The following is a 26,108-nucleotide window of genomic DNA, read 5'->3' as shown; positions in this document are numbered from 1 at the left end:
TATCTGTCATATAATAACAAGACACGTCATCAACACGGGGCATTTCTGCCCTCTAGATGAGCTACTCAGGCTTTAGTGGGTTAAAACCTGTACATTTTACTAAAAACACAGGTTAGCCCATTTTGAAGTGTCATTTCTAGCTCTCCAAATTATCTACCTATTGTTCAATTGACGAAGCCCATTTGGAGGAGAGGCGCTGTTTTTTAGATTAGTCTGTTAATCTGTGCTACCGGTAGCCCATTTAGAGCACTGGTGCAGCACATTTAAGCATTTAAATGTTGCAGCTTACACCATGCCTCATTAGTTTTGGCCTGTTAATACATTCAGGATGGGGTCAAATTTGTGCTGCGGCAGAGCGCTACTTTGCACTGTGTTGGTCGAACTTGATACATGTCCCTGTTTATTTCTTATAATTGTACATCAAAGTTAATGCAACATTCATCTACCTTTGATTTTATATGTGTGGATAATGAATCCAAATCATCATTATCTAATTGACATTTGAATGACGTTAATACAAAGTTGACTGCTTTTAAAAGTTGATAATTTCAAGGAGCTGTTAAGTTTAATTATGTCCAGAAGGTGGCATTGGTGTATATACTTATAGTTAGCTCTAGATGTACATAAAAGCTGAGAGGATGGCTTTGTGGCAAAATGGAACAGTTAATCCTGTCTGGGGCTTAAAGGTTTACTTTAAAACTTTGAGTAGTGAGTTCTAAAATGCCCTGCTGATCCTACGGGAAAGAGTTTTTTTTTCTGTCTACTGCATGCGCTTGATTAGTATGAGTATAGCGTACAAACCAGCTGAAAGCTATATGTTTGTATATATGTAATGAACACTGATGAAATACAGACAAATCATTTTTATTATAAAATAAATAAACCAATACATTTTATGGAACAATCACAACAACACATCCTAACAAAAAACTAGAGAGAGAGAGAGAGATAACTAAATAAATAATTATCTGGGTAAACAGTTTGTGGGGGCAGAGGGAGTGAGTGTGTCTAATGCTTCAGGGTATGATACTCCTTGATGCAAGGAGCAATGCACAGAGCTTGGCGCCGCCTCTTCGCTGTCACTTGATGAGGATGGTAAATATTCTTCGCTTATGTCTTCACTGACACACTAACTGACATCCGATTCAGTGGAAGAATTATATGTATTCGAATTTAAATCGGAAATTGAATTCAAGTGTATCAGTAATACTTCTTTCTCACTGAGCGATTATCGCTGGTTTACAAACATTGTTGACATGTTTGTGACTGGCTTTATTTATATGTAATCCAGTCAATATCTGGCAGAGGGTGCAAGAGACCATTAAAAGGTGTTACAGAAACCTAGTGTTACAATATTATGTGATCAGGGGTTTTGTAGGCTCAGTAATTCAAGTTTAAAAGTTGGAGAATGTACCGGTACGTTCATACTCCCTGGGGAACAGAGAGCAGTGAACTTTTCTGAAGAAAAGTCATTTTGTTGATCCAAACAAACCGAAATCTCATCCCACATTATATTAATAAAACTTAATTATAAATTCTGGTTAACAATAAAAAAAAAAGTTCCCTAGTAAAGCACGACTTGATTATTTATAGGAATGGACACCAATTCAAGGATTCTGCCTAAGCTTTAACAGTCTGCTGATATACCCCTCAATCATAAAGATGCTTATTACACAGTCACATTATGAGGACTCCACTTAAATCTTTAAAGCTGCTTTATTTTAAATAGACAGAAACAAGCAGAAGCAGAAGGATATGTACTTATCCTGCCATATTAAAAAAACATGCCCTACCAGAGCAATTTACTTGTCAAGTCACCCACCACTGCTGGGTTTTTGTACTTATGGTAATGTGTTTGGGGTAATTTCAGTTCAACTAGCTTTAAAAAGCATTTAAAAAAAAAAAAAAAAAAAAAAAAAGGACATACCTAACAACAGGCCTGTTTGATTTAGGGAAAGTAATTTCTCGAACCGGTTTCAGATCCCATGTGCTCCACAATCTGAAATAGAAAAAGTTTCATAAAGACAAACATATATAACAAACACAAATAAAAATAAATACTTTCAGATAAAGGTGTGGCATTACAACCATTTTCATTATGTGGAGAAGCAGAACAGGTAGCATTCATAAATAAAAACTAAACATCCCTGTGGCAGCGTGTACGGGAATGGAACAACTGATCGAATGACTTGTTAACATGAAGTTAAATGGTTGTGGAAAAATCACTAGCGGTTTCAAAGTAGAAGTAATACAGCACACAGTATATGCAACAGTGGCGGCTTGTCATAAGAGCCTACTACGGTTAAGGCTACGTGTAATTTTGTAACAGTAAAAAAAAAAAAAAAAAAGTATACCATACTTATCTGTGATAGCCGTGTATTGCGGGTGGGTTCTGATTAGCCTCTAGCACCTGTTCCATACGTTTTCGAACCTTACGTCATGTTTTCCAAGTTCTACTGTAATGCTATTGATTAACATGGCAGAATCTCACTCAATTTAGATTTTTCTGTAGCCTCAAAATGGCTGGGATTCTGTGTGTATTCCACCTTCACTCACACTCTGTCTAGTTTTACTGTACTTATACTGGCTACATGATACAAGTTTGCAGCTAGCCTCCTCCACTCATAATTAGACTTAATCTTGATGTGTCTGTTGCCAGGCAGGGTATGGGTCACAACCAATTTGCTGGAGAGAACGACAGATGAGTTTTTCTACAAATGACTTCATTCAGGATTCATCGATAGCTGGTTGCCTTGTGTGCTGCATATACTATATTACTGCATTACATTTCTTATTAAAAGTACCTTATGAAACATGCAAAGTTTGATTGCGTATAATAAAAAGTACTTAAAAATAATATTGAAATGCATTTGCTTATATATATATATATATATATATATATATATATATATATATATATATATATATATATATATATATAGTGAGATAGCAGGGAGGGGGTTAAAATCCTTCCCTGCTAAAAACCATGTGAGAATGCACATTTGGGTGTTATGGGGTTTAATTGTGTAATTGTTTTGTTGTTTATTTAAGAAAGGCAACCAGTCTGTTCCAGGCTGCTGCGGAGAGAAGAGCCCGACTGTGTGTGTGTGTGTGTGTGTGTGTGTGTGTGTGTGTGAGAGAGAGCAGTCGTATTGAAGTACGATACTGTGTGAAACCTTTGAAAGTTTGTTGTTTTGGGGACCGGTAAACAGCTTAGCTGTCCGGGATAGTAGTTAGGTTCCTGGAGAATGTTTATTTAGTGCTCCAGATAGGAGCTAGGTGTTTGTTTTGTGTTTGTTTCATTTTGTGTTTATTTAAAGTGCGCGTGAGTGCTGTTTCAGTACAATCCTGTGTGTTGGGTCGTGATTTAGAAGGGAGAAGAACCCGTGAGAGCCTGTGTGGCGAGCAAAAAAGGTGACTATATATATATATATATATATATATATATATATATATATATATATATATATACACACATATATACATATATACACACACACACACACACACACACACACACACACACACACACACACAGTGCCTATAGAAAGTCTACACCCCCTTTTGTTGCCTTATACCCTGGAATTAAAATGCATTAAAATAGTTCGACTTTTCATCTGTCTACACATCCTACTCCACAACTTCCAAGTGAAAAAAATATTCCAGAAATCTGTAGAAAATTAATAAAAAATAAAAACTGAAATAGCTTGGTTGGATAAGTGTCCACCCCCCTTGTAATAGCAATCCTAAATTAACTCAGTTGTAACCAGTCGCCTTCAAAATCACACAGCAAGTTAAGTGGCCTCCACCTGTGTTAAATTGTAGTGATTCACATGATTTCAGGAGAAATTCAGCAGTCCCTGTACGTTCCCTCTGCTGGGTAGTGCATTTCAAAGCAAAGACTCACTAAGCACCAAGGTGCTTTCAAAAGAACTCCGGGACAAAGTTGGTGAAAGGAAATGATCAGGGGATGGGTATAAAAAAAATATAAAATGCCTTGAATATCCCTTGGAGCACAGTCAAGACGATTATTAAGAAGTGGAAGGTGTATGGCACCACCAAGACCCTGCCTAGATCAGGACATCCCTCCAAACTCGATGACCAAGCAACAAGGAGACTGATCTGAGGGTACCAAGAGGCCAATGTCAGGATAGAAGGGAAAATGAATGGAGCAAAGTACAGAGAAGCCCTTGAGAAAAACCTGCTGCCCTCTGCAAGAAAGTGGAACTGGGACGGAAGTTTACCTTTCAGCATGACAACAACCCATATATAAACAATGCTCATTATGTCACTTGATCTAAGAAGCATTAGACTAATTAACTATCTGAATATTTTGTGCAATTACAGTTTTCTAGTTAATCTAGTACAGAAAAATGTAAAAAAAAAAAACGGCAGATTTTATTTTTTTTACCTCACAACTCCATTTTCTAGTCCCCCAGCAATCACATTGACGGACACTCCCTCAGGCTGGTTAGAGAAGGCCACTGAGCAAATGATTTCCCTGCAGTGGACGTGTCCTATGAGGTCACCGTTCACCGTCCAGAGACGCAAATCACTGCCTCCGCCAACTGCAAAACAGTGGTCAGACACATAGCAATTAATACAAAGATAAACAGCAGCAAAACAAAGCCAACTTCTAGTCACTGAAAGCAATCTTTAAATTTTTATGTCCTCAGAAAAATGCTACATGATAATGTGCTTGATATTACAGTAATGAGGGCAGTCATGTTCAACAGACAAATACAGTAGAGCCCATCTCATAATATAATTTGAATACAGTAATTTGCTATGAAAGAACAAGAGTAATCCATATTTTTTACATTTCTTTTTGTTGGAATAGTGGGTTGGTGAGTTTACAATAAATACAAGGAAAGTGTCATTCACAGATTTTATTTATTTATTTTTAAGTGAGTGGGCTAGTTGTGTGTTGGTTTTGTGATGTGGACTACAGTCCATTAAAACAACCACAGATAACTCATTGAACTTGGGACCTACACCGAATTAAAACCCAAGCCTCGAAGGGCTGGAGCATGAATTCATTGTGCCTTCTGGCGCGCTTTATATTTATTCAATTTTTGCATCAACAAGCTAGTGCACACACATTCCACCTCCCTCCAAATCACCTGAATCGCACACAGTAGCAATGTCTCCTGTGGTTTCACTGGCTGAAACAGCTGTCACAGGACTTTTGTGCCCAGTAAGACTTTGAACGTAACAGAGCCTGCAAACAAACAAAAGACAATATTAATATTGTGTTCCAGCTATAGGAGGTTACTGTCTGATATAAAGAGCAAGTTTACAATATCTCCTTTTTTTCATATTTAACTTCTTACCCTGGTATGTGTGTTCTCCATCACTCTACATTGCAGTTTCTGCTTATATAATTACTTGCCAGGCTTACTAACTAACATTATTTTTCAACCACTGGAACAACTGGAGAATGCACAGCTGTCATTTATGCCCCCGCTACAAAATTAAAAATAACATAAAAACATGATCCACAGAGGGGACAGAAAATACAGCTACACACCACTTGTGGTCATTTTTCTCAAACCATTTCATGTTAGAAATTCCACTTATTCGGTGGTTGGAAAAGATCAAGTCTACGAAATACATACTGACATACAGACAATTTAGATGGTGTAAAGTATTTACTTAACCCCTATGCCATTTCAGTGTTGTTCTCAAAGTACAATGTTGAATGACTTATATTTGTGCACCTGTTCAAATCCCATATGATGCAGGTCCCGTCTTTGCTGACGCTAATCAGGATGCTGTAAGGTTTGCACACAAAGAGGTTGGTGACCTCCGCTGTGTGTCCATACAAGTGCATCTCTGATTCCACTTCCACTTCTGAAGGCTGAGAAGAGGAAAAAACATATCATGTGAGAAATGTAATCAGATTTTCAGTGAAAAGAAACCAAAAATATACTTTTTTTTGGCTTTCGAGTCACGTTCCACCCCCCATTGGTAAACAAGCAGTGTGAAGTTAAACATGAGGGATTTAAGGATGAAATCATAAAGACATCACAAGAGCGCACCTTCAAAACACTTCAACATTAACAGAGCCATTAAACTTTAAAATTGCTTTTATTTTTAGAGGTCCTTTTGAATGTTATTCCACGATCAAGGCGTGAAGTAATTCAAATTTGCAGGTGATTCCTTCTCTTAACAGTATAGTAGTTTACCCAAATGGAAGTCCAGCATTCTAAGTTCATACTGTTAACATATAAATGTGTTAGGGCCATTCAAGCAACCCTGAACAAATTAAAGCAACAGTAAATACAGGGCAGTAAACCATCAGCAGGAACTCAAAGGCAGCACCATTATTAGGAAAATGTGGAAATCCTTGATTCATGAGTCTTCTGGTGCTTGTGGTATTTTGGGGTGGCCTACGGCATCTAGAAAGAGGTCATAATTGGCCATAGACGCTAACGTTAATATGCATTGAACCAGAACTCTTGGAAGTTATAAAATACGCTGGTGCACAGACATCTGACACCTTAATATTTTTTGTTCTATTTCTGAAAACTGAACCCTTCCAAGGCCTGATGTTTTACGGTCTCTCCCTTTTGATGTATCCCGCCCTCACCACAATTACCATTACACATGGGGCACTCCAACTGCATTTTATTGACCTGAGGAGGGATTGATTTTTGTTTCCAGCTCCCACTACAGTACTTCCTCGCTATAAGGCTCTCGGTTATAACAAGCCTCATATAACGCTCCTACAGCACACCCCCCAATTCCCTATACTAGTGATTCATGCAATATTTCTACAGTAAATACAGTAACAATGTTGTTTAAACTGTAAACAACTTCTCAGTCTAACGTTTGTTTCTGTCTCTCCATTTTGATACATTATCTGAACTGAAGAAAAGCTGCGCTGGCACTTTATAACACAGACATCTTATTCAGCACTTGTTTTATAGCTAAATAAATATTAGGCCTATTACGTGGTTATCTTTCCTAATGTATTTACTTTTTTGTTGCAAGAAGCTGCGGCTTTCTCTGGGAGACGAGACGCTTCAGCTTCGCTTCAGCCCTGCTCCGGCAGCTGAACCTGGGGCGAGCCCATTCCCTCTTCCCCTCTCTCAACCTGCTCTCCTTCTGGCAATTGGTTTGTTTGTCTGTCGCTTTGAACTGAACTCCCGACTGCTGTTTAGCCAGGCTATTTATAGTTTAAAAACTGCTAAATAAAATGCAAAATCCATGAGTGGGAATGCTATTTGGTATGTTTTTTTTTTTTTTTTTTTTTTTGTAAAAAATATAGCGTTGATTACATGGTGCTTTATGCATGGTTAATTCACAGAAAGTTTCATTTTTGATTCCTTATATATGCATTATAGAGAGGGAGTTATTTTATTTTGTATTTTAGTCAGATGTGTGCTGTTATGTGTCCCGTGGTGCCCCCCACCCCCTCCCGTTTATAACGCTCATATTGTGTGCCCCCCCAAGAGCCGCGTTATAGTGCTGCAAATTAAAATGAATAAATAATATACAACTCTTCTTTTACTTACTTAATGTAGACATGAAATGGTATCTATGTGACATAAATACACCCTCTCAAGGATACAAGTAACAGATCAGAGGTGCCAGTAGGTCACCCTAACTTATAATATGTGGTATACCTTTTTGTAAAAAATGCCAATGCAAAAAGTTTCAGAAATGTTGAAGCTAGTCCAGTGAAATGTACCTACCGTGGTGTTTGTAAATCTGTTTCTGTAAGCTGTGATTACTCCGCATTTACTTCCAGTGAACAGCTGGCAGCTATCAGGCACCCACGCGCAACTTGTAACCTAAAATCAGAAGCGAAAAGCATTCATTTACCTCATAACTGATTTACAAATATCTAGGGTGCGGTCCCCGCCGCAGACTAATCCAGCCTTAAAATACACAGTTAGTAATACTGGACATACTTTGCGCTTTTGCTGCACAACACAAGAGGGTGCTGTGGTCAGTGTTTTTGTAAACTGTCTTCCTTGAGTTTTTAATCAATGTAGTTAATGCCATGTTTTTCAAGTCCTTATTAACACTTGCCATAAACGAATTAAAAACATTAGAGAACACTGTGCAATTAGTTTCCCCTTTGTAAGTATTCCCTTATAACTAGCTAGTGACTAATAAGTGCTGGGATGAGGGATATTTGTTCTTCATTTTACACCCAGAAATAGTTTTCTGCAATGGTAACGCAATGCGAATACTGATCCAACATGTGATACCTGTTACCATGAAGGCAGGATCAAATACACATGTATATCATTTTGCAGTACCTCTACAATAGTGAGACTTCATGCTCATTAAAATCATGTCAAGAGTGGACGATTATCTATTCAGGGATACCAAGATCCTGAGTGAATTCTCACCTGGTGGAGCGGGGAACACTGGATGAAATTGACAGGTGGTTCGCTTTGTTTGCTTTTCAGTCGCAGCATGTTATCAGCATAACCCCAACTCAGAATGGCTGACCACTGGATGTCAGTGCTGTGCATGCTGCGGACACCTGCAAAGGCAAAGGGCAACATTACAATGTGAGAGGACAGCATTAACAGGACAGTTCCTTTCAGCTACAGTAAGAGGACTGCTATCTAGGTTGGAATACAGCACACTTATAAAGAAGTGAACTCATCTGGCAAAGGACATCCTTTTTGTTTTCCAGCCTTTACTTTTACTTGGCTATACAGGTAATAGCAATCCCATCCATGTGGCACATACAGCTGACATACAGTATGATACTACTTGTGGTCTGTATGAGGTATTATTACCTAACCATACCAGAGGAGAAAAATAAAAATCAACAGCAAAACAGGGGATTGGCATGAAGATGACGTTAGCCTCAACTTTAGATTACAATGACAGGGCTTAGCCAATGCAGGGCATACACACTAGATTCACTGCATGACTAAGTAAAACAAAGCCTTCCTGTATTCTCTGGTATCCTTTACAATTTAATATAACATGTCCACAGCATTTTGTTAAGAAAATTACAACAGTTTAAGTGGGCATGTTTGTTATGAGCTGAAGGCATACTGGAGGTAATTATCAGACTTCCCCATTGGACACACATATCCAACTCGGTTTATTACATACCAAGTACAAAAAATAAGTAAAGAGCTGTACAATCTGTAGTGACTTGTACAAAACATTTTATTGTCAAACATCACAAAAGAACAACACATTAATAATTTAAGATTTTTTTTTTTTTTTGTACGGTTCTCAAACAACATTTGTTTTAAATACTGTTGCTGGTAGCTGTAACAGGGGTCTTGCTACCCTTAATGTAAGGAGTACTTGCAATGAATGTCTGATTTAATTCTCTGGATGATGTGCATGCATGTGCACTGCTGGATTGACAGGAAATGGAGACAGAAGGTTGGGATTGACACGCCCCACAGGTTTATTTACCGTTTATGTACAGATTCACCTCATGTGACGCTACCAGCAACGGTAGCTCACGGGAAACATACGGCCAGTGTACAGAAGGCAAAACAAAAACCATCAAAATACAAGGTCCCATGAAAACGGATCGCGCTACTCTGCTAACAAAATGGAGGTCTGCTGTCTGCTATACTGGGTGGGATCTACTATCCCGAAACAAACTCCCTGTCCTTCGGGGAGTTCACCCAACTCCAACCTTGGATATACATCACTGTTTGAGTGGGTTGCTTCATTTCCTGAATCCAGTTGTTCAGCAGCAAAGACCGAACGATGTTTTGGAAGCAGCAGCAGCACTCTGACCCTTATGGTTTACAGCAGCCCCAATCTGTATAATTGGGACCCTTTTACTCCTGGCCCTCTGCTGCACCACACACACCTGTTGATTAGGAGCTCACAGCTAGTAAACGCACACATGCTGCTCGTCTTCACAATTAAACACAGCAGGCAGGCTGCTACATATTTCCCTATTAAAAATCAATCCCACAATTATTTATTTCTACAATCATAACACTCACATTTACAATAGACAATCCCAGAAGCCCCCTCCTTATGTGCATGACCTCAGGCCTGCTACAGCAGCTTAGAAACCAATTTGCCTATTTGGAACTCTTCCTTAGGGAATTTAATGTAGCATTACGTTATGTAATGGTGGTTAATTACCTTGTTCTTTGCTGTAAATCATCAAGAGACAGAATTTCCTTGACAGTCCGCAGATGGCTCTAGTGGGCAGTGCCAGTAGGGACCCGAACCGCTCCCCATGTGGTTGACTGAAGCAGACCACAGGGTCGGGGGAGCTGGGGGAGCCCACATACTCGCCCCACTTCAAACACTTAATCCAGGGGAGAGGGCTCTGAAAATACAAAAGAACAGTGGTTACTCATATGTCTTAGGGATTTGGTTCATTTCACACCCAAAAAATTCAAGCAAACTTGAGTTTCTTTTAAAGTCAATTCCAATTAGTTTTTTCTGGTTCACTTGCAGCTACATCCAGACTTGAGTTCTATTGGTTTCAAATTGCACTTTTCTAAATGCACTCTGTCCTCTTGCTGATTACTAGAGTGGAAGTTCTCTCTGGAAAAACATTTTCCATCATGCCAAACATGGAAAATACTTTATGTGCTGTGCTGTGGTTCACGTTCCTTTGGTTTATTTGGTTCTTACAACATCAAATCATTGCCGAGGAAACGGAACATGCCAGAGCATTAAGTATTTGATGGGAAAGCACTGTTCTTTTACAGGAAATGTGGGAATGACATCTGGTGTTTTAAGGTGTGGCACAATTATAATGAAGCCAGATGTAATGTGCAAAATAATTATTCAATTGTCATTTTATATTTTTCCTATGACCTTTCTTTGCCTCGTGACAGTTTTGCTATTATGCTTAGAATGTGCATGCTGCAATAGTAAATCTCATGTGGGGTTGAGCCTCCACCGCTTCCCTGCTTGCATCTCCAGGGAACCAATGTCTCCTTGCTTGGCCATCTTGGTGCCACCAGGTGGACTGATCTCCGTTCTACCTGGATCTTCATTAGACATTCCTTCTCCTGCTGGTCCAGAGAACCCCAGACGGCATGGGGTGGAATCCGTTGCGTCAAAATTGTTGGGGTGCCGAACCTCACGTCCATAGGCTCCAATGGCAGTACAGTTACGGTTGCTGCCAACAGCCCCAAAAGTCTCTGAAAAGAGCTAACCTTTAACTGGGAATTCAGGGTGAAGAGACTCAGACAAGATTTGCTATCTCCAAAGTTAACCCCAAGAACTTTATCCTATATGTTGGTGTGAGTTTGCAGATCTCTGTTTATCTCGAAAACTAGTTGTAAGTGGTTGAGAACTAGTCCCGATGCCACTGGTCACCTCTTCTGGTGCGTTTGCCTCAGGACCTGGTGGAAGCTGGGTCATTGGTCGCACAGTGAGGCTGTAGGAGCTGCAACACTGGGCAACCTGCACCGCGACAGACCCTTCCTTGAGAAGGGGGCGGACCAGCCAGCCTCCACCTCTTGAATGTAGGGTGGGATAAGGGGCGGATATGTGCGAGGTGGCTTGGAGGGCAGCTGCAGGGTAAAGAATGAAGTCTCGCTCCGCTGCTCCTGTGGTGAGATATCAATGGCATGGCACATCCTCCCTATCAGCTCCCTCAACTCAGCAGGAGGGCATTCGATAAGATGTTCCTCTTCAGGGCCCAGGCTCCTCCCCCACCCGAGAACATGGACCTGATTCTGAGGCTGCTACAGACAGCAGGTCTTCTGCGCTAGGTGGGTTGGCGGGCTGGGCCTGTAGAATTTGATAGAGTCGCCACCTGTGGCAGACTTGATGCTGAAGACCTGGAGTGCAGCTCTAAAAGGGACCTGACCTTGGTCTTCAAGTCTCTAAACTCCCTACTCTCCTTTCAAGAGCATCTTCCACTATTTCTTGCCCCTCTTGAGGAAAAGGAGGAGGAGGAGGATGAAGAACGATGTCTCCTCCTTCTCTTCTAATCACGCTTACTCGACAGGAACCTCGAGCGCTCACGCCCACACTCTGTTTCATTAGGGGAGTTGAGGGTACTTGCTCCTGCTAACTGGAACTCCTCTAGCCATGAAATGAGCCAGGCATGGCCACGCTGTGACAGCTGGGGGTGTGGTGAAAATGCATGCCAAAAGGCGCTATAGATAAATTCCTGCCCGACATCAGCGGGCTCTGTGAAAGACTCTGGTGCTTGCTTAAACAAGACTCGTGCGTGCCACTTTATCCCAAATACACAGGGGCTCTTTTTATTTTACTGCCAGTCGGGGTCGAATTATACCGACACTGGGCTGACCAACCACCGGCAAGCACCTAATAGATCTCCAGCAGGTGCTGGTAGGGAGCTTGTGCCTTTCTCAACGTTGAATTGGATCGACGCTGGGGGTAATTATCACCAGCAGCACCTGACGGGTGGGAGCTACAACTGCAGGCACCAAAGCTGCCAGGGAGCTGTTAATGTAGTGTGATTAACTGTAAGCAGCTCAAAAGCTACTGTACTGATAAAACAAAGCTGCCTCTGTGTTGGACTGCTTACAGTGCTGTGTGCTGACTGTAAACAGCAGTTGCCTTGTGATAACCAGCTGCTTGATTACAACACTTGCTGTGTAGTACACATACAAGTGCTGGAGCCGCTGCTCTACTCTACGCACTGAAACCGAACCAGTGCTGGGAAGAGCTAGCTCTCTGGGTGGTGCACAACTGCACTGAGGCTACTCAGGAGTGGAGCCTGAAGCCGTGAGTGTGTGAGACTGTGTGTGTGTGCATTGGCTCCTCCTCCATCTGCTCTGAGGGAGAAAGAGTAAAATGCAGACGAAGCCACTCAAATTTCCCTACGGGGTCAATGACACAAGAGCGTGGGAGAAACGTAGTTCAGCTGGTAAAAACAGAAGTTTGTCCAAGAATCCAAAGGGTTTGGTGGACCGCCCTAGTATGTAAGCATGCCACTGTGTCAGGGACGATCCACTCTGCCACAGAGCTCAACGCAAGAAGCAGGTGGACTCAATCAGACACTTTCCTTTCTCAGAAAAAACAAGTGTGACTCAACTCGCTGTAAAATAGCTTTGTGAGCTAGAGAGAAGCGGGAGTCTCAACCTTTGTTTGAAATCAAATGGGTGGGTGCGTGGGGGGGGGGGGGGGGGGGGGGGGGGTTTAGAGCTTCGTTGTCCTCCGACGCCTTAGCTCCGAGGTGGGTGCATGGCGAGTCTGCAGTGTGAAAAGAGGCAGTTGGCTGACGGCACACGCTTCGGAGGACAGCGTGTGTTCGTCTTCGCTGCTCCCTAGTCAGTGTAGGGGTGGTAGCGTTTGGGCCAAGCTTAAACAATAATTGGATACTCTAAATTGGGAGAAAATAATAAAAAAAAATTGGCAACTACTACATAAAATAAATAAATAAATAAATGCTGTCTACAAAGCTGACAGAGTTACTGCATTTTTACTCTTTACTGCGGGCAGCCGTTTATATTGGACAAACAGCGTTTGCCATTCCCATTGATTTCTATAACAAAAGGCATCATTTATAACATGTTAAACACACCACATATTTTGGGCAAACTGTTTGGATTTCGTTATGTACCATTCACATAGATTTAAATAAACTGCTTATACTGTAGTAAGCGCTCTTACTAATCCACAAATCAGCTGTTTTCACTGTGTTACCTTGCCCTTCATGTACATTTCAATACAAAGAGAAGCACTTTACTGTAGTAAAAGCTTAACAGCTCTACCAATCAGCTGTTTGCACCTCGTTACTGAGCGATTACGCCTGTACTGTACTGTTGCTATCTGTCAAACTGTCAGGTTTACAGTTTGAAAAAACAGCACCGACTGCAACAGCAACATGGCTGGAAAGAAGTGTGTAATTTTCAGTGTGTAAATAAAATCTCTGCCAGATGTTGTGCATTTGCTAAAGTCAGCAAGCAATGTAACGTTGCTTCAAAAAAGTTTTTTTGAAGTTGAGGAGGATAGTTTTTGCACTTACTTTTTATTACATTCACAATTTTTTTTTTATTAGTATAATGCGTGTCTTAATAAAGATTTGTTTTGTTTACGTGCTGGTAATTGCGGGACATTCTGAATGTCAGGTTATTGTGTGGGAGTTTATACATAAACTCCATCGCTATCCATCGCTCACTGCGGGTGAATCACGGTAACACAAATGCAGCCGTTCTATGTGCTGGCAACTGTATTGCCATCTACTGTGCTGTAAGGCAGTAGAATTTCTACAATGTATTACTTTTAAATATATCGCAGTGTAATATGGGGGCAAAAAAATATATAGAAAATTGTTGACTTTTCAAAAGTCTGCACTATGTTTTCTGTATACTGCCAGTTGCTTTTGAAACTGAAGCAACATTTATGACAATTTCTTAATTCTACTCAAATCAGGATGTTAGTAAGACTGTCAGAGGCAGGGAGTTGTCATACCGGATACACCACTTCTTTGGTATGCTCTCTGGTCTCTCGGAAAGCAAACTGAACAAGCAGCCCCATGGCGGCGGGCAGCTCTCCTTCCATGATGAGGCGGGAGGCGGGCCGGCTCATGTGCCCAGCATTGAAGAGCTGCCGAGGAGTCTGTCCGTACGTCTTTATCATGGTCTCCAGGGCTCTGCGCTGCACTGGGTCCTCCACCGCAGACACATCCATCCCAAAGTACGTCTAAGGACACAGAGATGGATTTAAAAATATGAAAGCAAAGATTGTCCACAAACTCAATCTACTGTACTGTAATATAGGGTATTAAAAGATAATTTAAATACGATGGTGCAAGGTCACTTAATGCCTTATAAGTTAAAAGCAACACCTTAAAATCTATCCTGAATCGGACCGGAAGCCAGTGCAGAGATGTTAGCACAGGAGTAAGGAAAAAAACTTGCTGTAAAAAAAAAAAAAAAAAGAGGAAGAGGAAATCTTTCAAAGTCTCATTCAGTCAAATATTTAAATCTGGTCTAAAATGTAATTTATATACATAATGTCTAAAGCAGAACAAATAGTGTTTTCTCATTTTGCATGCCCTTAGTTTAGGTGGCGCACTGGTTAGAACGCACCTAAACTTGCCCTGTTTTACCCTGACCTGGAATAAACAGTATGGAATATGTTCAGGTGGTCTCAGCCTCCCTCCAGCAAACACATTAATATTAATAATGATGGGCGGTGTAAAGCTGAAAATGTCAACTACATTGAATGATTCAATTGCACAGAATTGTGCTTTTAGGTTCAATATGGATAACAAACATGATATACTGGGTAATTAGAAAGTTAGTTTTGCACTCAGGTGTTACAGAAAAATAAATGCACTGCAGAGCAATGAAACTTGCCAGGTGAAGATTCCCCAAAAAATCTAAAAGGACACTTAAAATTCTTACTGCAATAACTGGGTTATGTTACCTATAGTAACATTAGGTTGTCCAAGATGCTAAATCATGGTCTGTGAAACTAGCTGTAAAAGTACAATGCAACCTTTGCCCTCATAATTTATACTAAAGTAAAAACACAGAAAAAAAAAAAAACACAGAGAAATGTAGTATAGTATACCTAAAACATGCTAAAGCACACAAAATCAAATATGGTAAAGAATTGTAAAAACAGTAGCTAATCTTGGTAAAACACTGTAAATGCTAGTAAAAATCAGGGAAAATTGCAAAATAACAGCAGTTTATGGGGAACACAACACTTCTTTGATGGGTGGGATCATTCAAAATGTTTTTTACCCCACAGCAGCTAACTTTATAAATCACCCTTATCCAACATAGCTAGCTGCCTGTTGTACTCACCGCTGGGTGGAAGACATTGATTGCGTGCACTGCTGCCTTGCCCTTCTGCTTTTGTCCGAAGACCAGGTCGATCCACTGGCAGAGGGTCTGGGACACCTGGTCCGACTCCAGCGCCTGCCGGTGGATCAGGATGAAGAGACGTGGGTCATTGCGTGCCCAGGGCGGGAGGTTGACGTGGTTCACCCGCTCGCTGTTCTGTCTCACTCCAAAATCAAAGCCTGCCAGGGAAGGAAAGGTGCTTATTTTCTTGTATGTTGTAGCTCATAAATTAATACATTTGCCCTAAAATGCACTGTGGTATACTGTGGTATAAAGTATATAAAGTTTTTAATCAAATGAAGGCCATTCTTTTTGTTAAATCTCGGGGCTCAAATTGAAAACACCAACTGCACTGCAATGTATGGAGGCAACATAGGCATTTTATATTTTGTTTGGACAAATGATGTATGCAATACTTGTCCAAAACCTAAACAGAAATATTGAACCTGTTGAAAGACCTTGTGTAAGTGCCTTATATTGCTAAAATAAAGTTTGTACCAAAGTGTAACAAATTAAGGGGAATACAACACTTACTTAGTATAGCGTTTTTGTAAGATAGCACATCATATAGAACAGAAATCAGGGAAAACACTCTAGTCTCGGTCTGTGGAAGTAACTTGAGGCACTCCTTTACAGTCCGGGACTTTGATCCAACCATGTATTTAACTATTGAATTGAGCAGTCTGGAGCATTATCAACCAGGTCTTTATTAACTGAACCTAACTACTCTATAATCTACTGTGTTGGATATCCCATCATTTTAGCAACGTTTTATTTTAACAAAATAAGGCTGTACTTTCTCTTGTAGCACACCAGGGGGCGCATTGTTCTATTTGTATGTAAGTGACTGATTTGTACTGTACCTTCTCTGTTCACTAAAAATTCTGGCAGGTAGAAAAATTCAGGGATCAGCTCCTTTACATCAGTCATGGATTCGTATGATGAAAGCCGCCACGTGGTGTTCATTGAGTGGAAAGTCCGATCTGGGATATCAAAGCTTTGGTCTGTTGAGAAAATGAATATGTATTTAATAAACAGCTCTTGACAGTAATATTTACTTGTTGCTTTAATGACTGAAGATTCTGTATCATAGATGCACTAAAAACTATATAAGAAACATACAGAGAATCATACAATACATGAAAATACATCACTGTGTGCCATTTAAAAAAACAATTCCAAGTTGCAAGTAAGCTTTGAACCAATTCAAAGTGAGTCTTAACCTTTTACATGGTTATTTGTACAGGCAACATACTATTTTTTTGTATATGCAACTACTTACAATAAAATTGAATACAACAAAAAAAAAAAAGCAGAATGTTAGATGACTGGATAGGGTATAACTTTAAAACCGACTTCTGATATTTGCATACCCAACCAATTTTACATTTTAAAATGTAGGAACTACAGTATAGATTTACATGGCTTAATAACAAGAGCTTAAGATTGTAGAAAATGTTGCAGCTGACTCAAGCCCATTGTAATAATTTACAAGTCTAGGATTCAGACTCAAAAATAACACAAAAATAATCTGATACAAAATCAATGAACATTTTACTTCATCCTTTCATGCTAAACTTTGTTTGCAACCCCACCCCCAGTGTCTTCACGTAGTCCTCTTGTAATAACGCACCTTGGTAAGACAAAAACATCTTTGTGAAGGGAGGCATCCTGACCAGAAAGTGCAGGACGGTGCCACTGTTGGAGTAATGGGACCCGTAGTGATATGGCTGCACAGGGGGCATGGGGTCATCGTCTCGAGACCCCTTCCGGAACTCCTCTTCCAGGTACTGCAAAACAGAGCAGCACCTCCTCATATCATGTTTCTTACAATATATATTCTCTTATATCTATTATGCTTGATTGAATAGCACCGTAAAGCAGGAAAATAAGTCATGAAGTGACACCTAAGTTTTCGATTGCAATCACCCTTGTTTGTGAATACTCTTTCTGAAACTATGCTGGTCCTCAATCTGATCAATCACTAGAATAATGCAATGCAGAAAAAGAATTACCATAGAAGACTTTGTCAAAGATACCATCTCACTGACTGACAATAGGCATGATCAAGCAATACCTTGTAGTTATCCACATAACGGTCTTCCTTCTCTTTAGATTGCACAGCTATGGGTTTCACAAGATTTCTGAAGGAAAAAGATGAATATTTTCATAAAGCTGCAATACTTTTTTCTTGTCATTTTATTAGTTAACTGCATAGCACAGATTTACCAAAGACATAGTTGATTGATAAATAACATAACCAAAAAAACAAACTTGGTTTTAATTCTGGTAACTTAACTATTACATTATTTTGTACATTCTTACTCAATACAGTTTACCGATTAGAAACACCGATTTAATAAGGGTAAATGGTGTGGTGGCACAATAAATCAACAGCATTATTTTCTTGCAGCTGAACAAGAAAACATTTCAGGCTTTTCAATTCTGATTAACTGACCTGTAGATAGTGGTTTCGCTGAGATCCAGCGTTTCACTGGTGTAGTCGCTGAGAATGAAGGGAAACACGGGATACTGCATGAGATCGTTGAAGGAGCGACCCGCATGTTTGTTAAGGTGGGTCAAATACTCAAAGTTTGTGATCTGCCCCGAGCACCACAAGTGGGTCAGAGCCGTAATATTTCCATATTCCAGAAGATTGGGCAAGTTGGATGTCAGGATGTTGTGGTAAACGTCATCACGGACCTAAGTAAGCAGATATAAATATGCGCTTAAAAATGATTAATGCTAAACTCAGTTGAATAACCTTCACCAGCTTGGGTATTGTTGACACATTAACAACATAAACATTCTACATGCAGGTAATGAGTTTTGTAGGTGTTAATGCTCAAAGAATGTCATGCAGTCAGTCAGACAAATCTTCTGTATTCATTGTCTACACAAAAACTTCTATGTGGTTTTGAAAGGCACTTGGATAACAGAAAATACTGTGGCTAAAATACCCTACCACTTTCTTTCAGTTTCTTGTGGATTCTAATATGATTTGTATTTGGTGCTCCATATATAGTGAGCGAATACCTGCACCTTTAAGAATCTTCATTTGACACAATGGCCAATATTTACCATACTTTTGCTCCAGTTTACTTTCAGTAACTTCTGAATTATTTTCTTTAACTACAAACTGTATTCTTTTTATAAAAGAAGAACGTATGGCAAACATGGTACATCTTGCTCGTTATCCTGTGGTTTAGCATGCTGGCCCCAAGTGCAGCTATGCTTATCTGTACAGTACCTTGGTGTTGTCGAAAGCCAAGAGCAGTGTCCTCCCATTGGTTAAGAAGATCTCCACAGCGTTGTCCCGGAGCTGCCACCATCGCTTGTGTACCTCTTTGATTTCTTCATAAGTCCAGGAGAAGGATGCTGGCTCTGTTTCACCTTGAGGACTCTGGGGGGGGTGAAGCTTCTGAAATAAGATTATTTACTATATATATATATATATATATTTTGCATTTCATTGCCTAAACAGAGGATTGTGCTTCGGATTGGTATCACAACCATAACATGCCATTTTCAGTGTGTGACTTATTCTAACATCAAAAAGACACAGACTGAATTCCTATGCTTACTGAATTCCTATGCTTACAAACCTAAACTTAGCTATTTACTGTACCATACCATAGCAATTTCCGTCCTATAAAGTAGTGTCCTACATGTACAGGCATTCCAAAAAAACTTTGTTTATTTACTACTTTTTCATGTACTATATGTTTGTATTTTTTGTATTTATTTGTGAATTCACTTACTTGACTGTCGTAGGTATCCGCTGCATTATCTTCGACAAAGTACATCCCAGATTTTCCTGTGGAGAAGCAGCATGAAACATTCTTATCAATTTCATTAACAACTGTTGTTCTTTAAAAGTAGTACTGTTGGTCCCTTGACAGTACTGCTGTGAGGGTGTTTTAGTGCACTGTACATAGGATTGTCTAAGTAAATATAAAACGTGTAATCTTCTTTTTAAAAAATGAGACACTTGGGAAGTGAAATGCATATATGCAAAATACAAATATGTATACACCATTTTGTAACCAAAGACAAGTACTATTAAGCCCCTCTAAAAAATCCATCGAGGAGGATAGCGTCCGCTCCGCAGGATTAACTACTACGGAACCCTTCAATTGCAAGACGGTGCCTTTGAAGGCTCTGCTCAGCCAGGACCGTCACAACGACCCAGAGTCACTGGAAGGCCGGGAATTCGGGAGCAACAGCAGTAGGTTAGTTTAGGGGATGCCGATTCCAAACAGTATAGAGAGTGCTGTCGTAACAAAGTAGGTTCCAGAAGCAGGGCGTCTCTTTTAATGATGCTAGCTCTTGCCTTGTGTGGCAAACTTTTATTTTTAACTGTGTTTTGTTTTCTTTATTAAATCTGTCACTAGGACTACCATTGCTTGTACCCTAGTGGCAGCATCTGTGTGTGTTAAATAAATCTGCGTGCTGTGCAGCATGTCAACACCCAATGCTATTCAGTTATATGTTATTCACTGACAACCCACACATGTAACAAATCCGTTACAATCATCTTTACCACATTTTACAGGTAAAAATGAGACAGTAAATGCTAGATAGAGCACATTTAATTTAAGCAGTAAGGTAACTTTTGATTTCATAACCATTAAAACTGTGATAAAAACGTTGTGCAAGGGAAGACGTGAATATTTACCCCATTTGACCCATGGTATGACAAATTAAACACACCGTACCTGTAGCGTCAGCTGTACTGGCAACGAATACTTTCAATACATTGCATTATAACTTATAAAGTGTTATCACTTAAGCTTGGATCAAACTCAAAACGGCATCTTGCCTCAGTGATTAATGTGAAAAATGAATAGGAAGAGAAATCTCACAGTAACCGATTTGGACTCCAGTGAAATATTGTAATGAAGAAAACAAAGGCTAGCACAGAGCAATACATTATTTGCAGACATGCACTATGATGCAGGAATGCACACAACACACTGCTGTGCTACAGTATGTGTAATTGAACCACTATCAGTGTACAGTAGTTTTTTTTTTTTTTTTACATGTGGGAATTATTATACACTCACTGGGCTGTAAACTAAAGGTTATAGTAACATAAAATCACCAGAAACTTTTTTCTGTTTAACAGAACATTTAAATAATTCTATAAGGGAATAGCAAACTGAATTGCCTGAATCAAACTTCTGCCTTTCAAATATTTTTATTAAAAAGTGTATTGTAACAGAAACACAAATTTTCAAAAGTACTTGCCTAATAATAATTCACCAGTGATCTCTCTCGAAGGCGCAACACTTATGCATCTGCGAGTGAACCTAAGAAAATCAGGAAAAAAAGTACATGAGCTTTTATATTTGTTATGACCTAAAGTGGATACACTCCGGTGTATTAAGATTAATCAGACAGGTACCTGATAGGCTCACTTGTTGCTTTGTCTTTGACAGTGGATGAAAAAGAAGAATGAGTTTTGTCTTCAAAAAGATAGGACAATGGTGGCTTGACTGGTTCTGTAAGAATAGAAAAATACAAATGACATAACATTAAAACAGCTAATGAAATCAGATATGAAAAGCAGCTATCGAATACTGTGTGGCACAGGCCCTTCTTACCCTCTGGTTTCTGCCTGTCCCTCAGCAGGTATTTGTTGGGGATGGTCAGGTAGCATCGCTGCAGACGCCGTCTTTCTCTGTTGGGCCCCTCCGTGGGGTCTAGTTGCCAGGATGTTGGGTAGGAGGCTGGGTCGTACCACACAGCTCTGAAACAACAAAGCCACATTCCAGTCAATACATAATACAGAGTCACACACAGCATTTAAGATCATCCTTTTAGCATCTATCGTATAAAGGAAAGACCATCAAAATGCAATATGCAATTTAGTTAACCTGTCCTTAATTTTCTGCATGCTAGAGGGTGTTATCTGACTAGAAACTGATTTGACCCAGATTACTACTGAAATACAGCGTTTCACCAGCAGTGTCACACACTGAAGATCAGGTCACTATAGAAATACAGTACAGTAAATGTGGACCAATGCACAGAAAAAATCCTGATTTCAATCAAAAACAAACAAATAACTTAATATTTCAAACTGTTTTTTATGTAACTAATTACAAATTAAAATTGTGTGTTGCTTTTCATGCAAAAGTCAACAAAGTCCCCAAAAAAAAATTATTTACGATATATTCACAAGTGAAATGGAATTAATACACTGGGCCGCAGTCAGACGATAAATGGGCCGTGGGTTGCGTGTCCCTGCTTTAAAGCTTAGCTTAGTCTAAGTCCACAGTGCTCCCTGCTGCTTTGTTTAATACATTTCTGCTTTCTTTTGCTACCTGGTGGCAAGACTAGTGAAGTGCAGCTGAAGCAATGCTGTTCAGAAAAAAACAGGATTGCAAAGCTATGACATTTTTTGCATTATCAAACTGTGACAGCCTTACGACAGATGAATAGCTGGCTTTGGCTACCACTGTACATGACTGCTTGCAGCTAGATCACTGCAGCGAGACACAAAGTCATTTAACAGGATGCAGCAGAAATTATTTTCTTTACCTTCAACACTTAGTGCCTGACAACATTCAACAACTCTTGACAACATTCTGTTACAGTTTTACCTCATGTTTAAAAATAAAAAAACACTAACAAAAACTTAAGCAAATAGACAAAAGGAATCAGGTAGGGCTGTACAGAAAACTAATAATAAAAAAAAGCTTAATTGTTAATTAATAGTTCAATTAAAAAACACCAATACAAATTTGTATTTTATGCATCACCACATTCTGGCTTCATCATTAGGTTTTACAATACCACTTGGCATGTAAAAGGTTAGCGGGTCACTCACCGGTCGTGTGTTAATTGCTGGACTAGCTCTTGCCAGTGCCTGCTGGCGCTCAGGTCTATTTTGTACATTCCTCTGATGTGCTGGATGACCTTCTTCCTCTCCATGCCCTGTCGCAGCGACACATTCTGGGTGATGTCTGCTGCAATCTTTGAAATATCCTTAGACTTGCCATCTAGCCTTTGAATGAGACTTGTGGGAAAAAATCGCAATTGAACGTATTTTCTAAAATGACATTTTAAATCTTGAAAACTAGGTCTGTGTACCAATGAGACTGAAGATGCTGTTAGGTTAATTAAGTTTGTCTCTCAATCTTTCCCCAGAGCATTCCTGTTGATCTACTTCAAAGAATTAGATATCGGTAACAGAAGGTCGTAAATATTTAAATTGGGAATAGTTTAGATTACCTGCTGACCTGCCAGTCTGGGAAACAGACAAAGCTGATTCTTATATGTTAATTAAGAATGCCTGTCTGAATGACAATATACAATTTTCTTCCTATAAAGGGTTAAGAAGTGCGATACCTGGTGGATACCAGGTTCCAAGACTTTCTCCCATGAAATTAATTGTTGACATGAACCATGGAATGTTTAATTAAGTGGTTCCCCACCCTGGTCCTGGGGACCCCCAGTGCCTGTTGGCTTTCATTCCAGCTGAGCTCTGAAAACAATTAAAAAGGTCTAATTAAGCAAACTGTCAGATTAATTAGGGGCTTAGTGAAGTAACTGAAAGCTCAGTTGCAATGAAAACCTGCAGACACATGGGGTCCCCAAGAACAAGGTTTGAAACCACTCGTTTAAGTGAACAGAAATTACTCATTTCCTTATTCTAAAAGTCAAGTGAAAAACAAATTGGTTTTAGAATAATTTTAATAACAAATCTTGCTGATGCAAGTTTAAGAGTTGTTTAAGTATGTTTCCCCAATAAAATTGAAAAGTGTATGGTGTTTTAATGAAGTTTCTTTAATTACTGTATTACGTGTTTAACATGCTTGTACTGGTAATTTCATTAGGAGAATTAAACTGAAATGTTTATCCTTCTATGATCAATATAACAATTTAGAAAAGGAAGTTTTGTTCTATAAATGTTACTGTTATCTCTCTCTCTCTCCATGGAGAAGGGGTTGCTAAATGTGTTAATGACACACATTGCTTGTGTAAAAGGAAGCGGCGTTCAAATTCTGTAAGCCAATGAAACAAGCAAAACAAGCATGAACTTGTGATCTTGTTTTCTGGGATCTGGACTCTCATCTCACCATGAAGTAACCACTGAGCCTTCGCTTGAAATGGGGATTCATTCAAGCATCGTACCTGTATTCATTAATATTAACTAATATGTTTGTATATTACCAACATATTAGAGGCGTGACCTAGGATACTGAGGTATTAAATGTTAAATATTATGGGCTCTATGTATCATTGATTTTTCTTCCGTATCTTGACTTTTCGTAGTTTTTTTTTTGACTTCGTAGATCTACCCGCGATGTATTGAAGTCATATTTACTCCCGCAACTTAGTTTCATCTCTGCTGTGGTAGTTTAGTTACATGTGTTTGTTTCAAACTACTTCTGTATACAAATGTACGAATCTCATTATAATATCGAAGTTTCACGCTTACCCTTGATGTATTATCATTTTTCCTTGATTTACAACTTTGTTTTGTTCCCCGTTATTTTATGCATGCCTCTCACTGATGTAGATTCAACTAGCTGTTCGTGTGTGAAACGTCCTGTTTAAACGGCCCTGCGACGTGTCAAATACTATTTCTTGATTTTTCTCCATTTAACTAACTAACTAACTAACTAACTAACTAACTAACTAACTAACTAACAGTAATAGTTAATTTCTTCTTTGTGGAAAAATGTTTTCCTTTTCTTTTTGGCTGATGCCATAGTTGCATAGTCTGCAGAAGCCACAGCTCGATCCTATTATATTTGCCTGCTACTTCTTTCTGTTCACTATACCATTCATTTACCTTTGCCAGAAGTTCTAAATCTAGACTTTCGGAGTTGAAAATCTATTTATAATGAGGTACAAATTCAGATTTCTTGTATAATTAGCAGTAATTTTATGCTGTTCGTAAACTTGCGGTGTTTAGTACATTGCAAGCAAAAATTTTACGAAGGACGGAGGCTACGAACAGCTAATATTAGTACATAGAGCCCTATAGCTTCATAAATATGCACTACAGACTGTTTGGAAAACAAGATTCTACATTAAAGTGGTAATTTTAACAAAACCGTAAACATTTAGTGGGAGATGGGAGCCATGCATATGTGTCCTGAATGTTGTGTTTTCATATAAAAATAAAAACTTTTCTCCTGTATACATTTCTCAAAGTTTCCCAATTAGGGAACGTAAAGAGGGATTTTGCCAGTGAGGAAATATATTATTTTTAGGTGTCCACTGAACAAACCACAGTAAAAACACAATTCAGTCAGTTCGGTTTATAAAATGCATACCAGAAAAATGTGCTAAGTCATAAACTTATAAATGTTGATATGAGGCCTAATATACAAGGGACTTTCACTTTAAAAATGACATTTTTCTCACCTTTGTTGAGTGTTTCCCATTTTCTTTTCCCAGGCTGTTTTGTTTGTGCTTTCTTCCAATTCATACTTCATCTGCTCCTTAAAAAGAACACATCAGGGAGATATTTTAATATTTTGTATTGTCATATAATATAACAAAAAAACAAAAACAAACAAACAAAAAAAAAAACATCACTATCCACTGCAGTTTGGTGCTTATAGAACAGACTCCAGATACTTGGAAAAAGGATGTTTTTGGCAAAGCACACAGTGCCACCAGGCGGTCATAAATAGTACTGTATTCGTTCGAATTTAAGACGCAGCCTAAATTTGAGGAAAAAATAAAACATTAAATAAATATTAATTTACAAAGATACAACCTCAATTACGCATATGGAGGCAGTTTGAGGCCGTCTGCTATCATACCTGTTTTTCTCCCAATTTGTAAACTGCGGTATTGTTTGACATGCCAAAAAAATACAGGGGTCTGATCAGCATTTCTGATCTGTCCAAGCTGGTACTGATTGTTAGAAATACTGCAACTGTAAAAGCTTCTCTATAAATTCCTCAGGAAGCTAATGACACTTTTAAGTAACGTTTTGATTCGTCTTTTCTCACAGCAGTCAGTCACGTTGCAGCTTGTGTATTCGGGCAGTAATGTCTTTGTTCGTCTTTTCTCAGCAATCAGTCATGTTGCTATTCGTGTACTCTGATAGCCACGTCTTTTGTTGGCGATTTTAATACATGCATCACTATACTGTACTTGAACTTAAGACGCAGGCTATTTTTGAGAAGCGAAAGATTGTTAAAAAGGAATACAGTAATTGCTCAAATTGCTTTGAAAAAGGGATGTTGTTTACAGAAAGTAGGACGCTCAACAGAAGGAATAGACATGCTTGTTATTTAATATGTGTGAGTCATTGGATGTCAGCAGTCTAGCACTCTTGCTTCCAGGTTAAAAGGTGAAAAGAAAGTTAACCCCACACAAGAAAACACT

The 26,108-nt window shown here is 39.2% G+C and overlaps 1 protein-coding gene across 6 annotated transcripts in view; it reads right to left on the bottom strand.

Annotated features, from left to right (window-relative positions):
- The window catches only part of LOC121316074 (lysosomal-trafficking regulator-like), a 134,780-nt gene that overhangs the window by 3,166 nt on the left and 105,506 nt on the right, over positions 1-26,108 (bottom strand). For 3 of the 6 annotated variants that reach the window (XM_041250816.1, XM_041250819.1, XM_041250817.1), the window contains 20 exons: positions 25,134-25,210; positions 22,585-22,773; positions 21,356-21,501; positions 21,157-21,253; positions 21,000-21,061; positions 19,511-19,566; positions 19,000-19,170; positions 18,208-18,452; positions 17,827-17,893; positions 17,383-17,539; positions 16,613-16,753; positions 15,711-15,928; positions 14,365-14,595; positions 10,099-10,288; positions 8,367-8,503; positions 7,701-7,799; positions 5,721-5,860; positions 5,124-5,221; positions 4,412-4,568; positions 1,928-1,999 (listed from right to left, as the gene is read on the bottom strand). In XM_041250816.1, coding sequence (XP_041106750.1) covers positions 1,928-1,999; positions 4,412-4,568; positions 5,124-5,221; positions 5,721-5,860; positions 7,701-7,799; positions 8,367-8,503; positions 10,099-10,288; positions 14,365-14,595; positions 15,711-15,928; positions 16,613-16,753; positions 17,383-17,539; positions 17,827-17,893; positions 18,208-18,452; positions 19,000-19,170; positions 19,511-19,566; positions 21,000-21,061; positions 21,157-21,253; positions 21,356-21,501; positions 22,585-22,773; positions 25,134-25,210 — 2,750 coding nt within the window. The remainder of the gene's footprint in view (positions 1-1,927; positions 2,000-4,411; positions 4,569-5,123; positions 5,222-5,720; positions 5,861-7,700; positions 7,800-8,366; positions 8,504-10,098; positions 10,289-14,364; positions 14,596-15,710; positions 15,929-16,612; positions 16,754-17,382; positions 17,540-17,826; positions 17,894-18,207; positions 18,453-18,999; positions 19,171-19,510; positions 19,567-20,999; positions 21,062-21,156; positions 21,254-21,355; positions 21,502-22,584; positions 22,774-25,133; positions 25,211-26,108) is intronic. The other 3 variants (XM_041250818.1, XM_041250820.1, XM_041250821.1) reach the window with 1 other exon arrangement.

Source organism: Polyodon spathula, chromosome 5 (assembly GCF_017654505.1).
Source record: "Polyodon spathula isolate WHYD16114869_AA chromosome 5, ASM1765450v1, whole genome shotgun sequence".
In the NCBI taxonomy this organism is placed as follows: domain Eukaryota; kingdom Metazoa; phylum Chordata; class Actinopteri; order Acipenseriformes; family Polyodontidae; genus Polyodon; species Polyodon spathula.
Note: the sequence above shows the minus strand (reverse complement) of the source record. Positions and strands in the feature narration are given on the sequence as shown.